Below are 20,224 nucleotides of genomic sequence, written 5' to 3'. Positions count from 1 at the left end.
CCATCTTAGAACATGGGATTTTTCCAGTGGAAGGCCCTATTCCCTTAAACCTGCCCTGAGGCGGTTTGTGAACCAACCCACATGCAGTTGCCTGGCTCCTACTGCCCTAACTACCTTCACAGTAAAGCTGACTTGCTGTTGGGTGGGAGGGGAAGGGGGGTGAGTGCTCTCAGTATGGGTGAAGAAACCTCCTCCCAATTGAGTGTGGGGAGTAGTTCCAGCTTGTGCTGGTCCTGTGCCAGAGAATAACTGGAGCAGTGATTTCCTACCCCTTTAAGGGTCTGTATGGAGCAGTCCTGTAGATTTTTCTGCTCTTCAAGGGCAAAGAGGGCTGCAGCTTTGATGGGAGTCTCCCAGGGGTAGGGAATACCTCACTGCACTTCAGCTGGTTGCAGGGGGAGCAGTTCACTGGATGGATGCTGCAGTGACCTATTGAGCTCAGCACAAACCATAAAACCAAGCAAATGCTTCAACACACTTTTATTGCTACAGGGTATTGCCCTGCTGTGGACTAGAATAAAGGTCCCTATTGCACATAATCAGGTTTTTTTTGGCATCCTTAAATTGCAGATTTCAGACATGTTAATCCCCTTTTCTGCTACCCTCCCTGGCAGTAACGCACCATAACCCGTCCTTTGAGCTTGACATTGATTATGGTTTGAAGAACTGCTCGAAGTGGGCCATGGTGTTGCTATGTAATGCAATGGATAGATAACTGGGTCCAGCCAATCTAATTTACTGATTCCAGGGTGTTATTTTAACCATTGGTGAAACTATGGTCAGAGGTGGTAAGTGACAACTGCACAGGCTAAGTCCGCAACTCCACACATCCAGCATGGAAGACCAGCCCCTGGGGTGATTAACTCCAGCTCACAGTTAAAAATAACTAGCCCTTCTGACTGAAGAAAACCCTTGGAATACAAGCTGTGGTAGCACTAGCTTAGCCTGAAACAATAGCTCTGTGGGATTTGAACTGCCCCTTCATCTCATGTGTATGCTGACTCTGAAGACTAGTGCTGGTAGGGCCAGGGTTTTCAAATGGTGCATTCTGCCCAGGTGCATCAGATAACAATGTGCAAATAGCCAAATAAGGTTCAGAGCTCATGTTAGCAGTGCCTCCAGCCTATCTTCCTCAAGAGTGAAGCACAGCACAAAATAGCTACTACTCACGGTTAGTTACTAGAGCAGGCCCCTATGTTCCCCCTCAGTCACTGGGAAAGCTTCCCTGGATGATCAGTAGGAGTGTTGCTGAGTGGAGGGGTACTATATGGCCCCAGCTGTGTAGCACTAGGGTACAGACCCTAAGATAAAATAGAATTTCCCCCCTAAATGCCACCCCAGGTTGGAGGCTCCACCCTACAGTAGCGCTGATGCACAAGGACTGCTGGCTTGTGCCCTGAGCTTGGAGATCCCTGTACTCTTACCCTGGGCATAATACACCAAGTGAGACTGGCCATAGAATGTTAAAAGAGAAGGGGGGCTGGGTGTTGAGCTATGTAGAGCAGGGGTTTCCCACCATCCCATTCTGCAGGATGGGAGAAGCAGGAAGCTGCCAGGGTTGGACAACTGCTCAGTAGACCCAGGAGACAGGCACCCACTGGGGTGAGCTGCAGGCCTGCTCAAAAGCTTCTTGTAGCACCTTGAGGCTCTCATCCACACTGTTGTTGACTATTGACAGGTCAAAGTAGTGTGCGTAGCGGTTGCAAATGCTCTCCGAATCCTTGCGTAGTTGCTGCAAGGCCTCTGACTGCAACAGAAGAGAGCCAGTGAGCTGAGGCTTGTGGGAGGGGTAGTGTGGCCAGGCAGAACCCCCAGGCCCAGGAGGTTGAGGCAGGTGGGTTGCCCCTATTGGTTTGGGAGGTACATGATGCACTGGGGGAGGGCCTCTGGCCCAGATGGGACATTGCACCCATCTCTTAGTGCAGTGGCTTGTACTGAGTACTGGTCTCAATAGGCAATGTACCCTTACTCTTACAGCAAGTTGCCCTTGCAGGGATACTGCATTATGCCCTTACTGCTGTGTGCACTTCAACGATAGCAGCTTATTTAAAGACTTGCAGGTGCTTCCTCAAGCTCTGGGTGCTGCATGCACCACTCCCTACTTGAGAAAGCTAGCTCTGTTTTGGGGTTTCTACACGATACAGGCTCATGGCAGTCCCAGCACAGTGCATAGGAGCCAGCTCCCTGGGCTGGCCTGCAGAGGACATATACACCACAGTGCAGGTTACAATTCCCATGTGAAAAGAAATCCCTTCAAGCTGGGCTACCAGAACACTTTCCAAGCTGTGTTATACTGGTCTAACTTCCTAGGTGGGCACACAGGAATAACAGCACCTCTTCGCTATGGCGCTTTGCATGTGCTATCAGCTACAGCAAAAGGCAGCATCCCTTCCTGACTGTAGGTGTCCCTCAGCAGGGAGATTAGACCCATAGCATTCTGCTGGTACATTTCCCAGGGGAGACAAACTTCCTCAACCTGCCTCTGGAGCAGAGCCCCAAAGGCTGAGACAGGCAGTTGAGGGAAGAGGGTGCAGGCCTGGGACTCTGGACAAGAGGTCTGTTCCCAATCCAGCCAGCGGCATGCGCTCAGGAAAGTTACTTCCCCTCCCTCCCTCTCTCCCTCGGTTTATTCAGACAGCAGGCTCCTTGCAAGTTGGACTATCAGTCTCTATTCACAGCCCAGCCAGGCTTCTCTGCCCCACTTTCCTAGTACCTCTACTGTTGAGGGCTACTTTTGGTAATGGCAGTCATCAGAGGTGGCTGCATGGCACTCTGTAGCACACCGGGCTACTGCCGGTACTGCAGGCCGGCAGTAACCTACTCCAGCATCCAATTAATATCGTAAATAGGAACTCCAATACAACTGCCTTCCTGATTCTCTCTTTCAGAAGGGCAGCCGTGTTAGTCTGTATCCACAAAACTGAGGAGTCTGGTGGCACCTTAGAGAGAGATTTATTTAGGCATAAGCTTTCGTGGGTAAAAAAAAAAAAAAAAAAACCCACTACAGATGCACCCACAAAAGCTTATGCCCAAATAAATCTTAGTCTTTAAGGTGCCACCAGACTCCTTGTTTTTCTGATTCTTCTAACATTGTTTTTTCGTCCCTGTCCTAGCAGCACTTGAAATTAACATGGCTCTTCTGTTTACCAGGATCATGAGCTCAGCTCTGGGCAACAGTGAATTGCTGCAGCTTGTGCCCCTCTCTCTGTGTGGTGCTCAGCAGCCAGAGCATATTTAGAAGGGGAAAATACCCCAGCTCTCTGCCCTCTGAGCTGCCAGAGGTCATGTTTTGGTTCTAAACTCTCCCCTCAACTTACTAAGCAGTCACCTGAACTGTGAAAGCAGGCTAAATATAGCACTTGCTTCACCACCGAGGGCCTGTCCCCTGTGGCAGGAGACAGTTCTTAGCAATAGTAGCTCAGCCTTGTTTCACACTGGCACCTTCAGCAACTGCAGTCGGTGCATGGGGTAGCAGGCCCCTGGAGCCAGCTGGCCCACAGCTTTTTCAGGTAGCACAAGAGTTAGCCCTTACGTAACACCGTCCATTGGACAGCACTTCACAAACACACACTAATCACCTTGCGGGTGGCACTTCATTCAAAGGCTACATAAACCCTCCCTGTTACAACCTCCTGATCAAACTGGCTGCAACCTAATCCCCAGCTACAGGCTGTGGCGGGACCTCCTGCCACCTCTGGAGGGTGAGGAGCCCCGGTGGGCCAGCCTGTACTCCACCCTGGTCCCGAGGCCCGTCGGGGATATCAGTTGGCGGCTCCTCCACGGGGCCGTGAGTACGGGCGTGTACTTGGCGCGGTTTACCCCTGTCCCAGACACCTGCCCCTTCTGTGGCGTGAGGGAGACCCTGGCGCACATTTACATAGAGTGCGCCAGGCTGCAGCCCCTCTACCGGCTCCTCACTAATCTCCTATTGCGTTTCTGGCTGCACTTTTCCCCACACCTCCTTCTCCATGCACTCCCTATCCGTGGCCCCACGAAGTCGCGGGACCTCCTGGTCAACCTCCTCCTCGCCCTGGCAAAAATGGCCATCTACGCGACCAGGGAGAGGCGGTTGGCCAATGGAGACTCCTGCGACTGTGGGGCTTGTTTCCGATCCTTAGTCCGCTCACGTCTCCGGGCGGAGTTCCTCTGGGCGGCGTCCGCTGGCTCCCTTGACGCCTTCGAGGAGCAGTGGGCGCTGTCCGGGGTTCTCTGCTCGGTGTCACCGTCAGGCTCCCTTCTTATGACCCTTTGACCGCACTCCTGTCCCTGTTCTTTTATTAGTTGTCCCCCGCAATTAGTGGGTTTCTGAGGCTCTGTGGCACCTCCCCTTAGGCTGGGGGGGGGGTTCCGTTAGCATGGGGCGGGCTCGCCCGCCCCATTTCCTGGAAACCCAATAGATACAGGCTGACTGACAGCCAGCCCTGTCTAAGAGCATGGAGCAGGGGGTCCTGGCCAGGGCTTGTTTACTCCTCTAGGGAAAATGGGACACCCCACAGGGCTGACCCAAGGCCCCTCTCCACTCCCGATCCCCCACGCAGGGCCAGCCCTAGTCCCCACTCCCACGCAGGGCTGGCATTGCCACTTGCCCCCCTGCACATTCCTCCGTGCCCTGTTAGGGGTCGCACCCCACTTTTTTGGCAAAACTGCATTTGTCCAGTTTGATCCATTGGCAAGAGCAAACAGGACAAATGCCCAGTTTTGCCAAAAAAAGTCAGGATGGCTGGGATAGGGCTTAAAAAATGGCCTGTCCCGGCCAAAACGGGATGTGTGGTCATCCTGCTCCTTTCACCCCCTGGTTTCAATGTCCAGCTGTGCTCAGCTCTACCCTGCCATTGCCACGCAGGCACCCTGCTTAGCAATGGGTTAGCTTAGCTGGACCACTAAGAAACCAAGAGGGTTAGAAAGACGCGTGCCTGCTGCAGCCTGGGAGCCCAGTGCTTTCTGAACAAATCGCTGCATAACCCACCCCCACCCCTTTTATCTATGTCTTAAGGGGCAGCAGCTAGGCTAGCTAAATAATCAAGAGAACATATGCTGTTCCATTTGCATAGGCAACACTATTCAAGGGCAGGACAAAGGGACCCATCCAGCAGCACACCTAAGCCAGTCTCTCGTACAATGCCTGTCACTTGGCTGCTGCACAGCAGCTGAGACTGCACCATTAAATACCCATGAGGCTGGAGCGAGGCAGCTGATCTGGGTGTTACTGTTTTGGGCTGGCTGCAGTCTAATGTGTGAGCCCCACTGACAGCAGGAAGGTCTCTGCAGCTAGAAACTACTGCGAGTTGACAGCGCTTTGGCTCTAGGAAGTACAGTGACGTGCACAGGGAGGGAGAGCCTGGGCAGGGCAAAGTCAGAATCCATGAATGCCAGGGCCCCTTAGGGACCCATGTGTGGGGTGGTTGGTGTCCTTGCCAACTGGAAACTCAGCACCTTAGCTAGGATTCATTCGTGAAGGAGGGGTTTCTGGGGAGAAGCTGCTGACAAACCCCCCACCTGCACTGCCCCATCCCCTGTAATTCCAGTCCTGAGACAGCCCTCCCCTCCCCAGTTCTGGTGGGGGAGAATGAAGCAGCAGGGGCACCCTCCCCAGCTATGCTGCTGTCTGGGGTGAAGGTCTTGCTGCCTTCGCTATTCCTATAGGCTTGGAGGCAGCCAGGCACTAGTGGAGATAGAGCTATGGAAGAGCACACATGCTGGACAGTCTCACTCCCTCGGCTCCAGCCACCACAATCCCTCTGAGGGCAGGGGAAGCAGCCCTGGGGGAGGGGCAGGTTTGCCTCATCTCACCTCCTAAGGGATTCCTTTTGCAAAGTGGGGAGATTGCGGCCCGCTGGGCCCTGGGGGGATGGTGCTGGCAACTGGCTGAGGGGAAAGAAGCTGTGCCCAAGTGTCTTGTTCAAGTCCAGGTAGCCACCAGCCTGAATGGGGAATCAGCTCCCAGCCCCCTACAAACAGCTGCTGTGCCCCCAGCTGGGGGAAAGCGCACCCACGCTCACAGCTTTGGAGTTACCTGGTGCTCTGCACTTTATCTCAGGGAGGTTTAAGTTTGGGGTATTTCAGGTGAACTCCACTCCTCCAACTGGAAAACCCAGACACCGACAGGGAACGGGCAAGCTGGTTTCTGACAGGGGGCAGAAGAACAAGTCCCCAGGGAGGAAAAGGAACAGAAACAATTGCTTGGGGTGAACTGTACCTTTGGGGTCCCACCGCTGTGAGGAAAGGTCTCTTCATCCCCCCGGCCACAAGCCACAGTGGCCACAGAGGGGTGCAAAGGGGAGTGAGTATGGGAGGACATCTGGCCAGATGCGCTGGCCAGCGTCATGCCTGCATAATCGCTCCACCTCCCGCCACACCATGGCACCCACCTGATTGGCCTGGTCTGTTGGCGCGATGAAAACAATGAATGGGGACAGCTCCGCAGTGCGAACAATCTTCAGAGTCTGCAGATAGGGGGCGGGGAGAGAGAGGGATGAGGAGCAAACGGATCACAAATGCTCTGCAGGGCAGGGCAGCTCCGCCAGGAGCAGAGCACATGGCCCTTCCTGCCTGGCAGAGCGCTGCCAGCTCTGCTGGATCCCTGCTGGAGGCCAGGATCCCCGAACATCAAACCCAGGGCATCTGCTGGCCTCAGAGGGAGGCAGACAGCTGGCCACAGAGAGGTGGGTCAACGGCTGACTCTGTGGGGCTGGAGACAGCTTGCACTGCTGCTGCCAGAGGCCTTTGGGCTCCAGCCTCTCACATCAGCTAAGTATAAATTCACTTTAAAAATCCTTAGCTCGGGATGCAGCCAAGGATTCCGACTGCACCCTTCCAGGAGCTGCCATGCGGATGCTCCCTGGAATATCTGTGCAGCAGGAAGGTGTGGGGCCATCAGCAGCGGTCTCGCCCAAGGTATCTGCCCAGTATGGGGACACTAGGTGGAGTCCATCCATTGGTTTTATCTCTGTGTTTATTTTCCTCCCTCCATGCCCTTCCCCCCTGGCTACTGGCAGGTGCATAGCTCAGTCCAGCTCATTGCCCTCTACAGCATCCCACTCTCCTAGCCAAATGGCCTGCTCTTTCACTGCCTTTTCACTCAGCCCCTCCTTGGGTTATGCTTTAAGGGATACATTTTTCACCCAGCCACTAACATCATGCCCGCGAGTGATGGGCCCCAGCATTCTGCCTGCCCAACTGGTGTGCACAGTTTGGAAGACGGCTAAATCCTCCTTCGCACCCCCAATTGCAAGTGCAGTTAAATGTGGGTGCAAAGCTGCCCCCGCAAATTTTAGAGGTGCTTTTTCCAACTCTGACCCCTAACACGCTGCCTCCGTCCCCCCCTCACCTGGGGCTCAATGTCCAGGATGGCGACTTTATCCTGCTGGTGGATCTGATGCACTGTTTCAAACTTGGTGCCAAATATGTTTCCCTGGTAGCTCCCGAATTCCAGGAACTCATTGGCGGAGATGTCCCTGGTCATTTCCTCAGTGGAGATGAAGTGATAGTCCTTCCCATCCACCTCGTTCTTCTTCTGGGGGCGTGTGGTGTCTGGATGGGCGGGAGAGCTGGGTGACTGACCTGTGCTGCCACCCGGCAAGGGAACCAAAGGGGCCAGCCAGCTTGGGCCAAGGTGACTACTGAGCAAGAAGGCTGTGGAGAGGGTGGCTGCTGTGCCATTCTGCACCATGGGAAGCCTAATGTGTTCCCAAGAAGTGGGGCTCAGCTGGGCCCTAGGGAGGCCAGGAGAGGGGAGCCAGAGCCAGAGGAAGTGAGCAATTGGTGGAGAGAGGCTGGGCCTGCACCAGCTTTAACCCTTTGCTGCTTGGGCAGAGCATGGATTTGCTGCCTGTAGTGCTTTGAAAGTTGCTCAGGTGAGGTGATCTGGAGCACTCCTGCCTCTCGCCCTCCTTGCCTATGTCAAGGGCCCCCCAGCCTTGCCCCTAGCAATCAGTACGGCAAAGCTGGTGTTATTCATTGGCCAGCCAAAGTCACTGTAAGCAGCATCACTTGGGAACAAGGGCTCATGTTAGAGCCTGGACTGTAACTCTTCGGACAGTTAAAGTTCTATTGGTAACAAAAATCAGGCCCACCAAGACCTAGGAGGCCTGCTTTGAACCTGACTAGGTGTCATGTTGATGGTGTCCTTTAAAGCCAAGGGAAAACTACCAGCTCTGAGGCCAGGCTCCTGACGCCTCTTGTTCTATTTTTCCACTGCTGGCAGGAGGCTCCGAACAGCCAAGATAACCCAATGAAAGCAACCTCCACCAGGCCATTCCCAGCATGGGCCTGGCTGGATGTGCTCTTCTCCAGCTGGCCTTGCCATGTTTTCAGCACCAGCACAGCTCAGGAGTTATGGCAGGACCATGGGGTAATCCGCCCAATCGCTTTCCCCTATGGCAAAGAAAGATGCCCCCGGGACAGACAAGCTGCCATTTTGCTGGAAAGTACAAGTGTGCTGGAGACGCTGCAGCCTTGGTCAAGGCAGGCCCCATTTACCCAGCACGCACCCTGTGGGACTACAACACCTTCCTTAAATATGACTGCAAGCAACCTCCAGAGCCACTTTAGCAACACTCGCAAACCAGACCAGCCAAAACTCGCTCAGCACAGTGGGTCACTGAGACATCCAGTGGCAGGAGCTCGGGTCTGATTTCAAGGCTGATTGCACTGAGGTTGTGCACTCCTGTATCTATGAACACATGGGGCTGAAACATTCTCTGACGGCATTTAGGGTGGTCCCGTTACTCTCGTGAGTCACTCCAAAGGAGCATCAATCACATCTTCCTGCCATTCACCCTCACAGGGGTTCTGCATGCACCACGGACGGTACCGAAAATCTGGTTTAGGAATGCCTTAGCGCTTCCCGATCTTTCTTTTTTAAACAGGGACTATTTTTGGTATCCCTCGCCCACTAAAGCCCAGTGCTCAGTGACCATGAGCTCAAAGTGTGCAGGGTTCAGAGGGAGTTGGAGCAATCTCTGAACATTCCCTGAAACAGCTTTTCTGCACTTAAAACCCCCCAGCTCTATGCAGTCTGCAGGCAAGGCTAGGAGTGAGCACCGGGAAACTCGCCTTCCTAGGGCTTTAAAATGGCTAGTTCTGGTTGTAGAGCCCAACCCCACTGTGGGTGACTACTTACATGGAGCCGGATATCCAAACTTCTCTGGGCTCTTGCTGAGCAGGGCATTCTTAATGTGGCTACGACCTACCCCGCTTGCACCTGTGCAGGAGGATGAGAGAGGGATGGGAGATCAGTGCCCCCCGAGAGAGGCTTTTCCTGTGCTGGAGAAGGGGAGAGGGGGATCGCAGGAGCCATGTCGGGGGAGTAAGAGAAGAACCCCTATTCATAGGAAGGACCTCTGGCAGAGAGAGCGGGTAGGGATGGAGCAGGATGAGCTAGCCATGGAAATTCCATCCCTGTTGGGTTGCTAATACCATCTCCCAGAAGGAATGGGATAATGACTGCCCAGGCCAGATAGCTGAGCCTCTTCCCCCCTTTGGAATGGACCAGACGCTGCAAAATGGGAGACCCCATTCTTTTCAATATAGCCATAATGCAGGGCAACACACTTCCAGTCCCAGAGCCAGCCCACTACTTCTCCATGGACTGGGCCAGGCACAGCCTCGGCACTGCCAAGTTATGTCTGGATCCTCCTAGGTGCCTAACTCCCAGTGAAACCAATAGGAGTTAGGCACCAAAATACCTTTCAGGATCTTGACCTTAGTGTCTACACAGTGGCACTCAGCAACGTTAATCCAAATTATCAAAAGGAATGAATTTAAAATGAATTAATTCAACCACATCAAATCCCCGTGTGGACTCTCATTCAGAATTAGAGTGGTCTTAATTAGGTTTTGTTTAAAGTGAATTAAGATCAATCAAATTAAGGCCACTTTAATTCTGAATGAAAGTGTCCACACAGGGGTTTAATGTGGTTTAACTAACCCACTTTAAAAGCTAATTTAGAATAACTTTCCTGAGTGTCCCCATGTAGACATGCCCTGAGTCTCATACCAAGGGGTCTGTGCCGTGCAAAGCTCGGGATAGGGATTGATTCCCTCCCTGAGGTTTAAACAAGAGGCAGCTTTATCATTCTTTTAAAAAAAAACAAAAACACTGCATTGTTTTTGAAAACCCACCCCCTCCCACCCAAGGCTGGCTGCTCCTCCTCCAGGTTCCCTCTGCAGCACAATTCGCACCATGACTTGGGTACTGTGCCAGTTTCTAGATGCCCGAGCTGGCCAGCACAGCTGTGCCTGAGGATGCCAGTTCAGCTCTTGAACGAGGGGATGGTAACTTTTACTGCACAGCCAGCAGGGGCAGCTCAAAACATGGGGAGAGTGGGGGTTTGGGGTGACTCTTGCAGCACCCCAAACCCCCACACAAATCTCTTTAGAATCCAGAGGACTCTCAATTCGAAGAGAATGAATTTTATTCAGGCCAGATGTAGGTCATAAATCCACCAGCTGATGTTGTTTTAAGGATCAAGGGCTTGATCCAAAGTCCGTTGAAGTTAATGGAAACACTCCCATTGCCTTGGGATCAAACCTGTGTTAAAGGAGTAACTGACTAACCCTCAGCCAGCAGGGTTCCCCAGTGGAAATGCTCTATCAGGTTCCGTTCTGTCCAGGCCATTGTCAGGGTCAGGGTGGAGAGCGACAATGGACAGAAAAGCACAATATGTACAGAAGGGGCAGGGCCATACCTATCAGCACCAGGGTCTTCCTCTTGAAGGCTGGCAGCCTCACCACCTCCTCATAAGAAATCACATCCAACTGGTCGAAAACTGGGAGGAGAGAGGGGAAATGGAACCAAGAGAGCATCAGAACCAGTCCAGATGCAAAATCAGGGCACATCCCTGCCCAGGGCCGCTGGGACATATTGGCATCGATATAGAATACCACCACATAGCTCTCATATTGCACTTTGCATCAGTAGATCTCAAACCACTTTACAAAGGTCAGGATCACTAGCCCCCTTTTAAATATGGGGAAACTAAGCCAGAGAGAGAGGACGTGACTTGCCTTTTGTGGGGCACAAAACTATCCAAATTCAGTGAATAGTCTGGCCTGGAAAAAAAAATGGAGGATTTTTTAAAGTCAAAATGAAATGCTTTGACTTTTCCTTCCAAAATAGCATTTCATTTAAACGTTTTGCTAATTTTTTAAACGAAAAAAAATAAAGAAAAAAGATGGCACCTGAGAGCGAGAATGAAAAGCACTTCAAAACAATAAACCCAAAATGATTTTTTTCCCCTGGCAAAAAAAACCAAAAAACAGGCTTGCTTTGAGCCGATTTTTTTTTTTTTTTTTTAAGATTTTTTCAGTTTGGCCCATGTACCGAAAAAATCAATTATGCACTCAGCTCTGGTCCTGAGGCTCCCTCCTAGGTCACACTGCATCCCTTAGAAACTCAGCTGCAGAGAGAAATCAGCAAATGGTAACTTACTTTGGGGATTAATATGGGGAAACTGTTGTGACAAGGTGTGAAATAAACAGCAGAACCTCTCCTCTCCCTGTTCAGTTCTGCCCAGGAGTCTGGACCCCAGAGGAGCCAAATTGGAATCTGCAAGACTAACTCTTAGCTGAAGGAGTTATGGGGATCTTAGTTTATTCCCCTGAGGGAGTTGTGGGGATCTTTATTTATCCCCTTGATTTACTGCCCTGTTTGTCACCGTCTCCCAGACTGCAGGCCAGGCCAGGTGCCAGCATGTCCCCAGGCTCTGGTCACACGACTCTCCACCCCCCACCACTCAGTTCTCTGGGGCATTGTTGGCACTGGCTTATTACCGGTCAGTTTCAGGTCCTGGTGCGTTAAAACCTCACTAGTACAAACAGATCATCACTTAACCAGCAGGGTTTGTTTGCTTAGCTTGGCTTGGCTGGGCTTCTGAATGAAGGTGGTGAATAGGGAAGATTCTCCCTGATTGAGGAACAGATTTCTGATCTGTTACAAAGTTTTAAGGAGAGGTGAACTGAAAACCGCTGACTTGCCAGGACCCGAGTGCAGGGTTTGTGATGCGTCTGATGACGAGGGCCATAAATTAGCTCAGGGCCAGATTTCCAAGGTCTCCATTCCTACAGTCGAGGCAACTCAGCACCAAACAAGGACCAGGATTTTAAAGGCGCTCAGCACCCATCATGTACCCACTGTGCCAAACTCTGGCCCTGGCTGTGGGTGCTGAGCCCTTCTGAGCATTCCAGCCTGTAACGTGTCACCGGGGTGCCATGGCAATGCTCGGGTGTCACTATGCACAGTGTAAACGATGACACACAGTGCAGGGGAGAATTGGGCCCATAATTCCTAATGCAGAGCAGAGAGCTGCACTTCTGGGAGAGCAAAATCCCAGGGGAGAGGGAGCAAAGCAGGCAGAGATCAGGTGGGGGAGCCTGCAGGGGGGGCTGGACAACAGGCTTCACATTATCTTTAGTTACGGGTCTCTGCCCATCCCTCCTGAACTGGGATTTAACTCTGCACCCATCGCCAGCTAACACACTTGGGCCTAGAACAGCTGTAAAAAAACACAGATGGCTCTTTTACAAAGCTGAATGCCTAGTGGCAGCACCCCCTTCCTCCCTTGGCACCAGCCGCCAGCAGAGTTGTTCCTACATAGCTCTTTCCTTCCAGTCTGGCTGAGAACACCACTTGTTTAAACCCAGATGACATCCTCTCTCCTCCCTGCGTACACCCTGAGTCCACGCCTGTTGCGACTCCACAGCAGCAATGTAAACAAAGCCAGCAGGTCGGGCACTTTGCAGGCTGCTTTGAAAACGGGAGGAGACAATGTAAAGAGATCCCTGAGGGGAAAATAATAGAGAGTAATTTACCAGATGACTCAGGGTCATCTGACTGATTTGTTCCCGAGGGGGCTCTTCCAGGAAAGCCAATGCCAGGCGCGGCGCTGGGCAAGATGCCTTTCCTCCTGCTACCCTGGGGATAGGTGTGGTAGCCTCCAATAAGGAGACAGCTACCAGAGCGCGCACGGCCATGCTGTGCAGCTCTGACTGCACTGTTCCCAGGAGGGGAAGTTAAGAGATCCCAGGAAAGACAGAGGGGTAGAGCCGTGTTAGTCAGGATCTGTAAAAAGCAACAAAGAGTCCTGTGGCACCTTAAAGACTAACAGACATATTGGAGCATAAGCTCTCGTGGGTGCTTATGCTCCAATACGTCTGTTAGTCTTTAAGGTGCCACAGGACTCTTTGTTGCTTTTTACAGGAAAGAGTTTTCACATGACCAGGGAGCCTATTGCAGAGGACAATTGGATCACAGCCCCGTCACCAGGCTGCGGCACCCTGTGTATGCTGTCCAACCGGTGAAACGACCTCACAGAGCCAGTGCTTGGTCTAAGCACCAGAGTCCTGCGAGCACCCCTGTCCTGCTGCCCAATGGGAAGGTGCATTGCGGCAATAGAGCTGCCAGGGTTGATCCTGAGCAGCAACAGACAGGGGCTCATGACAAGGAAGGAGGCTGCTTACTTGAGCTGTGCTTGGCCAGGTATTTGTCTTTGCACTTCTTCTTTTTCCCGAAGGGGCTGCAGCTCTGGGCTTCGCTCTGACTGCACTGGGTTGTACTAGCCACACGCCTGCAAGGGGAAAAAACACACGAGCGACAGAGGGCGGGGGAGGAGAGGGGTCAGGTCAGGTTTTGGTCCAAACCTAGCAACCCCCAGAAGCATCAGGATTTCCTCAATGCACAAGAGTAAGGAAAGGATACTCAGGGCTCACACCAAAGGGGTCAGAGAGTATCTCCTTGCCAGATCTACTGTCCACACCAAGGTGATCAGGGCAGCACCAGGCTAGACCCATAGGTCACTGTGGCCAAGGTCAGAGGGCGCCAACAGCCCATCCCAAAAGACACAGTCTACCTAGCTCTCTGCACTGAGCAGCTGGGCCCGGCTTCTCCAAGGAGCGGCACCTACACCGGTCTCATCTCTGAAACATATTCCACATGGATGCAAGGCGGGGATTCTGAGTCAGCAGCCCATGGGCAGCTCCCATGCTGGAGATGCAGCACTTGGAGCTGTGCACAGAGCCTGCAACTGGGAGTCCCCAGCCCCTTTCCCCCAGCTGCTTTCACCAGCAGCTCTGGAACGTACCATTCTTGCAGTTCAGGGGAGGGGATCAGCCCTGCTGACTCTGTGGAGGACCCTTCTACCCGGCCCTGCCACCAGTTGCTGTCATCCTTGTTGATGATTTGGATGATGTCTCCGGTTTTGAACTTCAGCCCAGCTTCCTTGCAGGGGATCAGGCTGTCCATCTTGGGATCGTAGTCAAACTGGGCCCTCATGAACATCTGAAGAAGAGGCCAAAGGTCAGCTGGCCAATGCCACGTACTTTCAGCTCTGCCATTTCTGCTACGCGACTCCTGTGACGTCCCCCAGCAGTGACCCAAGATGGGGTAAGAAATTAACTGGCCCAAACCTGAGCTGCAAGTGTCGGGCACATCCCCATCTAGTCTCCCCTGTCCCTGACCCTCTTTTCAGATCTTACCTGCAGACCTGATGAGCTAGAAGAGATGCCAAGCCTAGAGCAGGGGTGGGCAAACTTTTTGGGGCGAGGGCCACATCTGGGTGAGGAAATTGTATGCAGGGCCGGGGCAGGGCGGGTGGAGTGCGGGATGTGGAGGAAGGGGCTCAGGACAAGGGATTGGGGCAGAGAAGGGGTGCAGAGTGTAAGAGGGGGCTCAGGGAAGGGGGTTGGGGTACAGGAGGGGTACGGAGTGCAGGATGGGGCTCAGGGCAGGGAGTTGGGGTGCACGGGGTGCAGGGTGCAGCAGGGAGCTCAGGGCAGGTGGTTGGAATGCACAGGAGTGCAGAAAGGGGCTCAGGGCAGGGAGTTGGATGCAGGAGGGGTGCGAGGTACAGGCTGAGGGCTTAGGGCAGGAAGTTGGGGGGCGGGGGGCAGGAGGGGTTTGAGCTCCAGCCCGGTGCCGCTTACCTAAAGTGGCTCCGGGGTGGCAGTGGCGCACACCAGGGCCAGGGCAGGCTCCCTGCATGCCTGCCCTGTCCCCACGCCACTCCAGGAAGTGCTGCGGCCCCTGGGGGGGGGGGGGCAGAGGGCTCTGCGTGCGCACATGGAGCCCTTTGCCTCCCGGCCCGGGGGCTGCTTCTGAGAGCAGCGCCGGGCCCGCAGCACCACCAGGGGTAATCCCGCGGGCCGGATCCAAAGCCCTGAAGGGCCGGATCCGGCCCGCGGGCCATAGTTTGCCCATCCCTGGCCTAGAGACAAAGGGGCCCAAGCACCAATCGTTAGATTACGTCAGGGGTGGGCAAACTACGGCCCGCGGGACCATCCTGCCCGGCTCCCGGCCCAGGAGACTAGCCCCCGGGCCCTCCCCTGCTGTCCCCACTCCCCCGCAGCCTCAGTTCGCTCACTCTGCTGCCGGCGCAATGCTCTGGGCGGCCGGGCTGTGAGCTCCTGGGGCAGCGCAGCTGAAGAACCCAGCCTAACCCAGTGCTCTGAGCTGTGGTGGTGGCAGCGGCAGCAGCGTGGCCCGGCTCCAGTTGGGCAGCGTGGCTGTAGCGCCGCCAGCCACCAGTGCTCCAGGCAGTGCGGTAAGAGGGTGGGGGGGTGGATAGAGGGCAGGGGAGTTCGGGGTGGTGGTCAGGGGATGGGGGTGTGGATGGTGGTTGGAGGCAAAACATGGGATTGAATGGGGCAGGGGTCCCGGGGGGCAGTCAGGAAGGAGGGGGGCTTGGATGGGGCGGCAGGGGTTCCAGGGACAGTCAGGGGACAGGGAGCGGGGTGTGTGTGGATGGGGTAAGGGTTCCAGAGGGGCCATCAGGGAACAGGGTGGGTTGGATGGGGCCACAACCCCCTCCTCTAACTGGCCCTCCAGCCAAAAAGTTTGCCCACCCCTGGATTACTTACATACTCCCCCAACCCCTTTGGCCAACCCAACAGTCAGCCTGTGGGGCTTTAATTCTACCTGAAGAGCCACCCAAAATCTAACTCCATGCCTTCCCCTGGCCATCCCAGCAAACTGTGTGTCCTCTGACTCTGGGAATCCCTTGGGGAAGGAGGAATGGCATCATCCTTGGGGAAATCTAAGAGACCAGACAGCAAGTGTGAGGCAAGCGCTGCCAGAGGTCGGGGCACAAACGGGGAAAAACTCATCTCCTGGGGGTGAACTGTGGTGAACAGGTAGTTAAAGGTGGGATGAGTGGGGCAGAGGGAAGAGAGAGCTTTGAACTGCACATTAACCACTACAGCCAGTGCTTCAAAACAGGACCAATTCTCCTTCCCATTTCTAGTCCCTCCAATATGGGATGAGCCGGAGCAGATCAGGACCTTGTGGTCTAGTTGTCTCAGGTTCTCACCCTGCCGCTGGTCAGTCCCTCCACACACGCTATTTCCCCTCTCCCAGCGCTAAGACTCTCACTATCAATCAGAGCTAGTCCAAAACCTAAATGCAAGTCACTGAGAGAAGGGCCTAGACAAGATTACTTGGCCTGGAGCCAGCCAGATAAAGTGCAGTAACCCAACAGCAGGCGGGACCGGGGGAATTCCTCTATATACTAAACATACACAGCTCTCTAGCAGGCACAGACTCAGCTATCTGAACCGAGGGGGCAGGGGAGCTGGCAGCCATGATACCATCGCTTAGGAGTCAAGTGCCAGAAGCCACAGAACAGACAGGGAATGTCTTCGATCACAAAGGTCTCCGCATGAGTGTCAATATGGAGAGGGGGGGCTGGAGTGGAGAAGTTTCCAGGGAAGGGAATGACCTGATCCCTCATAACCAGACATCTTCTCCCGTCCAGCCCTGAGGCAGCAAAGACTCTGCCCAAGGCAGCAGCTCTCAGAGGCTGGGTTTTTGTGTCCACACCTCCCCAGGAGCAGCGGTTTTCCTGAGATTCTACCTTTGCTGAGTAAACTTCTCCAGCTGCTCCCTGGCCACCTCTAGGAAACTCACATCTAAGCTTCGCAAACATGTCCATCACACCAGCTTTAGCAGGCAGGGCAACCCAGAGTGCTCACCACTGGGAACCTTTACAGATAGAAAGGGCTCAGTGTGTGAGTACAGTCCTGTACCGCTGCCCATACCAGCTCTCTGCATCTCTCCTGTGGCATGTCGGTTCTGTGAACATTGCAGAGCCCAGAGCAACTGCAGAAGAGGAAGTTCATCATTAGCAATACCATTGGTAAGCTCCACCCACAGGGGCTTTCTGGCTGTGGGAAGAAACTTGAGCATAGCTGGGATTTTGCCATTGAGGGACAGCTTTGCAGGCACCAGACATTTAGTGCTGAAAGGTGGTGGTAGCTAAATCCACGACCCATGGAAGACCTGAGGTGTGTGATCAGCATACCCCATGATCACAGCTTGCACGTAGAGATGCTCATCGCTGAGCAGCAAAGCCGTAAGCAGGAGAGCTCTACTGGCCAAGGGAGGCCCCTTGTTTGAGATCAAATTTACCTTCATTCCACACCAACGTGGAGTTCACTCAACTGTTATTGCTGCAAGTTATTTGCCCTGGGAACGCAAAGCCATGACACTTAGAAAGTTTGCAGATGACACCAAGCTGGGAGGGGTTGCAAGTACTTTGGAGGATAGGATTAAAATTCAAAATGATTTGGACAAATTGGAGAAATGTTTTGAAGGAAACAGAATGAAATTCAATAAGGACAAATGCATAGTACTCCATTTAGGAAGGCACAATCAATTGGAAATACAAAATGGGAAATGACTGCCTACAAAGAAGTACTGTGGAAAGGGATCTAGGGGTCATAGTGGATCACAGGCTAAATATGAGTCAAAAGTGTTACACTGTTGCAAAAAATATGAACATCATTCTAGGATGTATCAGCAGGCAGGGCCCCGCACCTTAGGCACCTTTAAAAAAAAAAAAAAATTAACTTACCCAGCAGTGGTCCGGGGCTGCGGCGGCATTTCGGCGGCAGGGGGTCCAATCCAGGGGGGTTTCAGCGGCATTTCGGCAGCAGGGGGTCCTTCGGTGCCGCCGAAGACCCGGAGCAGACCCTCGCCGCCGAAGTGCCGCCAAAGCCCCGGACCGCCGTCGGGTATTTAAATCAGGCCCCGCCCTTCATAAAGCCGGCCCTGTCAGCAGGAGTATTGTAAGCAAGATGCAAGTAGTAATTCTTCAGCTCTACCCCGTGCTGATTAGGCCTCAGCTGGAGTATTGTGTCCATCTCTGGGCACCACATTTCAGGAAAGATGTGGACAAATTGGAGAAAGTCCAGAGAAGAGCAACAAAAATGATTAAAGGTCTAGGAAACATAACCTCTGAGGGAAGACTGAAAAAAAAAGGGATTTGTTTATTCTAGAGAAGAGAAGACTGAGGGGGGACATTATAACAGTTTTCAAGTACATAAAAGGTTGTTATAAGGAGGAGGGTGATAAATTGCTCTCCTTATCCAGTGTGGACAGAAGAAATAATGGGCTTAAATTGCAGCAAGGAAGGTTCAGGTTGGACATTTGGAAAACTTCCTGTCAGGATAGTTAAGCACTGGAACAAAATTGCCTAGGGAGGTTGTGGAATCTCCATTACTGGAGTTTTTTAAGAGCAGGTTAAACAAACACCTGTCAGGGATGATCTAGTTATTACAAAGTCCTGCCTTGAGTGCAGGGGATGGGACTAGATCTATGAGGTACCTTGCAGTCCTACACTTCTACGATTCTGTGATGTGGGAGCAGAGAACAGTGCAATTCGTGTTTGGAAAAGAAGCTACTCCCACATGCTGTCTGGAGTAAAATATTATTTTTTGTCCCATCTTTAGACCATGCCAGATCAGAGCTCTGACAAGCAGGGCCTTGGAGATCTTCCTTCCTGAGCAGGATAAACCAGACTTTCTTTGCACAACATATTAAAATAGGGGTTGGCAAAGTACTGCCACGACTGTCCTCACTTTTACTATGGAGCTGTGGCCTGTGAGATAACAGGTCCCAGCACATAGTAAACACGGTATCCCTTTGTTGCCAGAAGGCCAGAGTTCTGGGGATCAAGATGGAGTATTGCATGCTGGGACTTGAAGACTCTGTGAGCCACATCTCGCACTAAAGACCATAAAGGGTCCCCGCAAGTGAGGCTCTCAGACTCCAGATTTGCTAGTGCAGCTCCCTCCATTGGTCAAAATTTGGATGGACCAACCTGAAGAGAGGCTGTAAAATACCAGTGACACTAGCCAATCTCTTGTTAACATAAGAACTCGGCGGGTTGTGACATCCTGTACCCCATGTTCACTTCTTTATATGGCTAGAATATATTTTGTACAAAGTATGCCTTGTGAGGTATCATTTGAAAGCTCAATCTGCTGAATATTATCATCCTGTTGAAATATGTGTAAGATCACTGCATGTCAAATTATGAGATTTTGCTCTATGATTGTTACTGAAATATGCTGTAGTTCTGGGTAATGCCTACAAACTAGTTTCTGAGAGACAAAGACACACCTAAGTATCATCATAATCAAATGAACCCTCAGGGACTATCACCTAGATAAGCAGCCATCCTCTGGTAGGAAGGAAGGTGTAAGCGAGAACTTTACATATTAGCACTGGAAAACAATTGGAGGTCCCATGTAAACAGATTGTCGCCTGACTCCCAGCTGGGGGCAATCCTCAAAGAAGGGAAAAAAGGTGTAAGAATGGAGACCAAACACCATGCAAATTACCTCTCCTTGCCGCCTTACATCTCTTTGCTCATAACATCAATGAATCCCTGAAGAACACTGAATTAAGGGGAGTGGTCCCAGGCCGAAAGGAAATCAAGTCTGAACTGAGAATTGCTTGCAGCATCCGGCGCGATGAGAATGATATTTGCTTCTAATCTTATTTACCTTGGCAAACTTTAGGAATTAGCTTAGTTTTAACTTTTTATTTCTTTTGTAACCAATTCTAACTTTTATCTCTTATAATCACTTAAAATCTTTCTCTAGTTAATAAACTTCTTTTATTATTTTATGTAAGCCAGTGTGTTTGTTTGAAGTGTTTGGGAAACCTCTACTTGGGATAAGAAAGGCTGGTGCATAAATATTGCCCTTTGTTAGAATGTCACACTATCTATGAGCTTATACTGTCCAGGGGTCTACCAAGCAGTATAAAATGCACATTTCTGGGGAGATATGCAGTATCACCCTGTATTTATTCATGGATGGTGGGAGAGCATTCACGTATACATCTGAGAGTGATTTTACATGCCAGTAGCTGTGCGTGACCAGGTCAGGAGTGGCTGTTCTAACAGCAAAGCAGTGTAAAAGGCACCCCAGGCTAGAGAGTTAAGGA

At 52.4% G+C, this 20,224-nt stretch overlaps 1 protein-coding gene across 1 annotated transcript in view; it reads right to left on the bottom strand.

The window, feature by feature from the left end:
* Window positions 1-465: 465 nt before the first annotated feature.
* The window catches only part of MPP1 (MAGUK p55 scaffold protein 1), a 44,413-nt gene continuing 24,654 nt past the window's right edge, over window positions 466-20,224 (bottom strand). Inside the window, exons 6-12 of the mRNA XM_045029660.1 lie at window positions 14,079-14,275; window positions 13,459-13,565; window positions 10,689-10,769; window positions 9,122-9,202; window positions 7,328-7,530; window positions 6,369-6,443; window positions 466-1,747 (exon numbers count right to left, since the gene is read on the bottom strand). Coding sequence (XP_044885595.1) covers window positions 1,571-1,747; window positions 6,369-6,443; window positions 7,328-7,530; window positions 9,122-9,202; window positions 10,689-10,769; window positions 13,459-13,565; window positions 14,079-14,275 — 921 coding nt within the window. The 3' untranslated portion in view covers window positions 466-1,570. The remainder of the gene's footprint in view (window positions 1,748-6,368; window positions 6,444-7,327; window positions 7,531-9,121; window positions 9,203-10,688; window positions 10,770-13,458; window positions 13,566-14,078; window positions 14,276-20,224) is intronic.

This window comes from Mauremys mutica, chromosome 9 (genome assembly GCF_020497125.1).
Source record: "Mauremys mutica isolate MM-2020 ecotype Southern chromosome 9, ASM2049712v1, whole genome shotgun sequence".
NCBI classification, from domain to species: Eukaryota; Metazoa; Chordata; order Testudines; family Geoemydidae; genus Mauremys; species Mauremys mutica.
The sequence above is the reverse complement of the archived record's forward strand: the minus strand, read 5'-3'. Positions and strand labels throughout refer to the sequence as shown.